General features: G+C 38.4%; 1 protein-coding gene across 1 annotated transcript in view; it reads right to left on the bottom strand.

Moving 5' to 3' along the window:
• Positions 1 to 1,392: 1,392 nt before the first annotated feature.
• Positions 1,393 to 7,044, bottom strand: part of LOC106868383 (protein-S-isoprenylcysteine O-methyltransferase) — a 7,906-nt gene continuing 2,254 nt past the window's right edge. The window contains exons 2-4 of the mRNA XM_014913609.2: positions 3,840 to 4,098; positions 2,481 to 2,698; positions 1,393 to 1,625 (exon numbers count right to left, since the gene is read on the bottom strand). Of these exons, the coding sequence (XP_014769095.1) occupies positions 1,443 to 1,625; positions 2,481 to 2,698; positions 3,840 to 4,098 (660 nt within the window). The 3' untranslated portion in view covers positions 1,393 to 1,442. The remainder of the gene's footprint in view (positions 1,626 to 2,480; positions 2,699 to 3,839; positions 4,099 to 7,044) is intronic.

Raw genomic sequence — 7,044 nt, 5'->3', positions numbered from 1 at the left:
GCTCACCGTCTTAACAATCATTGTAATATCATTATTGTTATATCCCAGTAGATTTATTGCTAGTTCATTATAACTGTAGTTCATGACGAGATTTCACAGTTAAAATTGTCAAACAATATAAGGGGTTTTAGAGGCATTTATGCGGCCAAGAAATGAATACTGGATGTAAGCATAATTATAGTGATGACCTGTAAAACCAATACATTTGATTTTAGAGGCTCCAGAACAACAAAACTTTGCTGCTGTTCATTTAAATAAAGGGTCAGTAGAAGCATATGTTCTTGGAAGAAGATTAAACCAAGTGTGTGTGTATACATATGTGTGTGAGATATATATATGTGTATGTATACACACACATGAACATGTGTGTATATATAAATATACATATATATATATATGTATTTATACACACACATGAACATATATATGTATATATACACACACATGAACATATATATATATATATATATATATGGGTGTGTGTGTGTGTATATGTATATATATGTTTATGTGTATGTATATATATATATATATATATATATATGCTTAAACACAGGAGGATCAGAATGAGATGATAAGGCACAGCCATTTGTGCACAGATGATTCAACAACATAGCTGAGTGGACATTGTCTGTTTTGGCAACAGGAATTTTAGGCGCTGGAGGCAAACACACACACACACACACATATGCACGCACGCATGCATATGCAGAAATATAAACATGCAGATAGAAAGAAAAAGAGGGAGAAAGGGAGAGATGGAAGGAGAGAAAGATTAAAATGAAGTAAACATTCGAATGAGAGAAACTTCAAAAACGCCTGATGTCAAATAAGTCCCTGTGTTGAATCAGCAGTACCACCAAAACGGCTGTGCCAAAACATCTCAAACCCCAGGAAGATATGGTACACAAAATGAAATTAAATCTATCTTGCCACAGTAAGGATTCTTCAGCAACGTTAATTTCACAAAAATTCCAATTTGGAAAGATCGCTAATTATTTACACTAGAATAATCTTGAAGAAGAAAACTTACAGTTCTACACACACCATAGAGTTGTAACTATCGACTACTTCCAAAATATTAATTTTTAAAAATGGTTAGAATAATTACCAGGTACCATTCTAACCATTCCACTATGGACTGTAATGTAATTACAGTTTGTTTTCTTTTTCATGATTAACAGCATCACATGAATACTTCTTCAAGTTTAGATTGCAAAATAGTTGAAATAAGCAGCTTGGTCCAAGAATTAGCAGTTGTCAGTTGAGTTGCGCGAATTAACCCGGAGAAAAAAAAAAATTTGGATGCAATCATCCCCTTTTTTGTTTTGTTTTGTTTTGTTAATTTTTTTTTTTTTTGGCCCATTTGTTGTAAGTGTTACAATTTCAAAATTCCATATTTTTATCTTTATTTCACTTACGAGAAATTCCAGTTCAAATTTCTAAAGTTCTCTTCGGTAACCATTGATGAACGGAAGACCTGTTCCAACTTTCTTTTGGTAGTTGAAATATTCTTCCCCAAAGAAGTTTAATAAATAAATCTCTTCTTCATGTATCCGTTCTTGAAAGAAACGCCAGGACACAATTGTGAAGCCGACAAGACAAAATGGGTTGCATAAGATCAGCTTAAAAAAAAAATAGAAAAGCAAAATAAATAAATAAATATATAAATAAACAGAATTATTTCAGAATTTCTGTTTCAATACTAACAAAGTTAGAAACTAAAACGTAACATAAATCTACATACAGGGAGAATAGTTGTGCCAAAGAATCCAAGAAACTGGCGTTATGAATCTAAAGCTTGGGACAGACCTCTGAGCTTTTGTTTTGAATAACACTGGGTGAGGAAATTAAAATTTTTTTTTTTTTTGTCTTTGGTCAATAAGTATTATTTCATATATGCTTCTATCTAGAAACCAAAGGAAATGAGTACAGTTCCTATCAAATTTTGCTTTTCTGACCTAAATGTCAATGTTTTCAAACTGACTATTTTGGACATATTCAGTGCCAAGTTGCTGAAGCAGAAATATCGTTATACAACTATTCTGCTCAATACCACAAATTTGCTTGTTGTCTTTGGTCAGTGTGTGTTACTTCCTATTTGCTTCTGTCTCAAAATCAAAGGAAATGACTGCTATTCTCTTCAAACTTTGATTTTCTGACCTGGACATCAATGTTTTCAAACTGACTTATTTTCTATTTACATTTCATACAGATTCAGCTATAAGTTGCTGCAGCAGAAATATTGTCATAGCAAATATTCTGCTCAATACCACAGATTTGCTTGTCAGTTGCTTGACCATAACCACTTGAGGCATGTCCCTTAGTAGCTGACAATATGCACATCTCTGATCATGAACAAGTTTGAAGGAAATATTAACCATTTTTCATACCTTCTAGGGGTCAGCAAATAGGAAATAACAGTTGCCACCCAAGTACAAAAATCACGTCACACAGAGTAATTAATGATTAATTCTTACCTGCGTTCCAATACTCCAGTAAAACCAGCCAACATAAGCTGGATGGCGAAACAACGAGTAGACTCCTCGAGTGACAAGTGTGTGTCCATCTTGCTTAATATACTGGATGTAATGGTTAAAATTGGAGCGAGCTGTGTACATACTGCACTTACGGAGGATTTCACCTCCGATTACCATTACTAGGCCAACATAACAAAACCACCTTAACAGCTTCATCTCTGTAACAAGAAATAATTACAATAATGTTAGCGGAGGTAACCTAAGATCATGTCCACTGGCATGAAATGGTCAAGGCCCTATACTCTTTACAGAGTAATGTGAACTAACCATGGCTTAATATTTTAGGTCTTCATTTCAGTATTACAATTTATATACATTATTTACATTTGACAGATATTTGTCCTCATCTTGTTTGTTGTTAACACAACATTTCAGCTGATATATCCTCCAGCCTTCATCAGGTGTCTTGGGGAAATTTCGAACCTGGGTTCTCATTCCTAAGGTATTTTTTGATATTATTATTATTATTATTATTATTATTATTATTATTCAGGTCACTGCCTGGGTTGGTTACACCCCTGGCATAGGCCACAGGTTATGGTCTCACTTTGCTTGCCGGGTCTTCTCAAGCACAGCATATTTCCAAAGGTCTCAGTCACTAGTCATTGCCTCGGTGAGGCGATGGTATTAATTCATACCTTGGTGTCCATGCATCACATATGATACACATTCCCAACTGTGTTTACGTCTCTGTAACTTAGTTGCTCAGCAAAAAGAGACCAATAGAATAAGTACCAGGCTTTAAAAAAAAAAACGAAAAAATTCTGGAGTCAATTTGTTCGACTAAAAACCCTTTGAGACAGTGCTCCAGCATGGCTGCAGACAGACGACTGAAACAAAGAAAAGAATAAACAAGCATTATGCAGCAAAGTTGTTGTTGTTGGCACTCCGTCCCCTAGGACGTCGAGGGTTCCAGTTGATCCGATCAACAGAACAGCCTGCTCGTGAAATTAACGTGCAAGTGGCTGAGCACTCCACAGACGCGTGTACCCTTAACGTAGTTCTCAGGGATATTCAGCGTGACACAGAATGTGACAAGGCTGACCCTTTTGCATTACAGGCACAACAGAAACAGGGAGTAAGAGTGAGAGAAAGTTGTGGTGAAAGAATACAGCAGGGTTCACCACCATCCCCTGCCGGAGCCTTGTGGAGCTTTAGGTGTTTTCGCCCAATAAACACTCACAACGCCCGGTCTGGGAATCAAAACCGCGATCCTATGACCGCAAGTCCGCTGCCCTAACCACTGGGCCATTGCGCCTCCACATGCAGCAAAATAACCTGAAGAGTAAAAGAACTTACCTGGATAGAGAAGCCACTCCAGAGTATATTCTATCCAACTACTGACCACAGCCAGTTTGTATTCCCGGCTGTGGTCAAGAAGAAAAGATTCCAAGGAGAGACTACGAGGATTCGTAACAGCGGTCATGAAATATTCAGACCAATGGAAAAAGCTTAGTACCATTACGTACCAACCAAAATACACCAGCGTCGTGTCGGCAATACTAAGTAAAACGCCAAGGCCAAAACAGAGGCCCAGCGAGCCGGATCTGAGTGCAATCTGCAACAGAGAGAAGAAAATGGCAGTAAAATCTTGTTGGCATCACCGGCATCATCATCATCAACAGCAATCTTATATAATAATCTGCTTGTTCATTCGCCCGTTATACTTTACTTAGAGAGGTGGAGTGAGTGAAAGGGGGAGGGGGGGAATGTGAGTAGAGCAGAAGAGAAGAGTATAATAACAGACTAAGGTGAGAGTGTGTGTGTGTGTATTTTTTATCTTTATCATTTACCTGTTTCAGTCACTAGACTGAGGCCATGCTGAGGCATTGCCTAACAGTTTCAGTCAAATGAATCGACCCCAGTACTTCTTTTAATTTTTTATTTTGTCCAAGAAGTGATACTTATACTATTGGTCTCCTTTGCCGAACTGCTAACAAACAAGTACGAAGATAAAACCTAGACACCCGTAACCTAGCGGTTTGACAAATATGACCGACAGATTAAGTACCAGACTCTAAAAACAAAAATAAGTAAAAGATGAAATAAAAAAAGCTTTTACATAAAACAGCTTTCAATCGATCTAAAAAAAAAGAAATCTAACGAACTATTGCACTGTGAGGTGGAGGGTCTTCTGATCAAAGGCACTCCAGCCATAGCCATCACGTCGTTTTTTCAGACATGTCTAGAGCTATACTACTAGATGAGTTGCTCTCAAGTTCGTAGTGTAACACGAGGAAAATTTGGCAGCTATGTCTTGCAAGTGGAGTCATTACATACACGATCCTTCGTTTGCTCGAGTTAGATTTTGAATTTCAAATAGCTTTTATTAATATAAACAACGCTCTCTCCCTTAGATGATTGTAAAATCACTAAACGATTGACTCCACATTTCGGCATTAAAACACACACACCATTTGCTTTCAGCTAAAACAACAAAACAAACTATTGCATTGCCATTCACATCTTTGATGCATTTTTAGAGTAGAGATCGTGCTTCCACTACTTAACTGGCCAATGTTTCGGTATTAGTATATTACGTCGAGAGAGAGAGAGTGTGTGTGTGTGTCTGTGCGTGTGTGTGTGTGTAACTCAGTCGTGTAGGTGAAACACGATGTCGCACACTCGCTCACAACGCCTTAGACCTTTACCGAAAGACTGCTTTTACTTTACTTTACTTTAAGACCCCACCCCCCACCTCCCACCGAAACGATGAAAGGCAAAAACTAAGCTAACCTCGGCGCGACTTGAAATCAGAGCGTAGTAGGGCCGTAACTAAGTACCGCAGGGCAATGTGCCCCGAGTTCTAACGATTCTGCAAATACACAGTCGAAAACAATTAAAATAAATCAATGGGACCGTTGTTATGCAGTACTGTCTGAGAATGCTTGTGGAAACTAATAAGATATTTACAAAAGCTATGGCCTGACAACCATGCTAATTTTGTAGCCATAGTTATTTAATTCAGATAGAAAAGTTGGTCTGGTCGAGTGGTTAACACACTACCAGACAGATCTATCGGACTTTCAAAGAGGTCAAATTGTTGGTGCTCGAGCAGTCATAGGAAAATTGCATCCCGTGGGGCTTTTTGAAGGACACGCCTAATGAAAGATTATATTGAAGTGTTTTTTAGTAAATGCAGCCAGCTTAATGGTAAGCCGTGTCACGTGTGGTCTGCTTCTCGAAAAAGGTTGCCCGTGCCTGACTTACAAAATGAAAGGCAACGCCTTTGACCCTTTCAAGGTTTTCCAAGCCAATTGGGAGAAAGAGAAGAGGAAAGGAAGTTGTTTTCCGGTCGGAGACAGGGGCCCGGATGTTTACGATAAATTAAACTCTGCTAATGGTACCACAGGGGCCAGTGTGGTGATATTAAGCCAAGTGATTAATTAGGTCCACCATCCAAGAACTGGAATGGTCCCTCACAGAGGAGGTGGGTACTTCCATTCAGCAGTTATCGTCAACCAAATTCCACTTACGAAGCTTTAGTCAACACGAAGCTATGGTAGGAAGCATTTGCCCACGGTACCTATTAGTGAGATCGAACATAAAACCACGTAGTAGTGAAGCGAACTTCTCAACCACACTATCACAAATCAATGAGGATATCTCGACCTGCTAGAAATAGCAACCGATTTTCCGTAGGAAACGAAAATGAAGAAAAAAATGCGCCCTGGTGAACGGTGGGGAAGGACCTTGATCTTTAAACTCCAGTGTTTGACCCGAGTTCCTAGATTGTGCGAATTATCTGAGTTGATAAAATTTAGAAAAAGAAATAGAGGTAGATGAAGTTTCGGATCATTTTCTCCCATCTCCCCCATCGACTTTGCTACCACCAATTTCAATTACTTCAGCATTTTTCACCTTTTTCTTCTTAGATTTATGTTTGGAACATAAGCATCACGTAATCTACGCTCTAGAAAATGAAATTTTGCAAAATGTCTCTTTAAAATGTGCATCGTAAAGAGAGTTTATGAGGAAGAAATGCGAGCGCAAGCGAGAATAGTCTGAAACCCCCACCCAGCAAAAAATCTTAATAATTCTAATTTTGGCACAAGGCCAGCAATTTTGAAGGGAGAGGAAGTCGATTACATCGATTCCAGTGCTAAACTGGTAATTTTTTTTTTTTTTCATCAGCCCCCGAGAAGACGAAAGGCAAAGTCGACCACGTTGGGATTCGAGCTCAGAGCCAGAACAAATACCGCGAAGCATTTTGTCGGACGCTCTGACGAATTTCCTAGGCAACCAAATTATAATCTGTACCCTCGAAAACCTTACTCTGCAAAATTTCAGAGAAACACTATGCATGGACACAGAATCGAAGGAAATGTGCCAATTTGCGGTATACAGGTGCGCCCCCATGTCCCAACTTTTGTTTTCTTATAACTTTCAGAAGAATGGATATTTTTTAATGAAATTTCCTACAAATATTCAGATGGAATAGATTCCGATTATATCGGGATTTAATGTGAAACAAAGAATGGTAGGCGCGCAGATATACATATTG

Source organism: Octopus bimaculoides, chromosome 26, assembly GCF_001194135.2.
Source record: "Octopus bimaculoides isolate UCB-OBI-ISO-001 chromosome 26, ASM119413v2, whole genome shotgun sequence".
NCBI classification, from domain to species: Eukaryota; Metazoa; Mollusca; class Cephalopoda; order Octopoda; family Octopodidae; genus Octopus; species Octopus bimaculoides.
The sequence above is the reverse complement of the archived record's forward strand: the minus strand, read 5'-3'. Positions and strand labels throughout refer to the sequence as shown.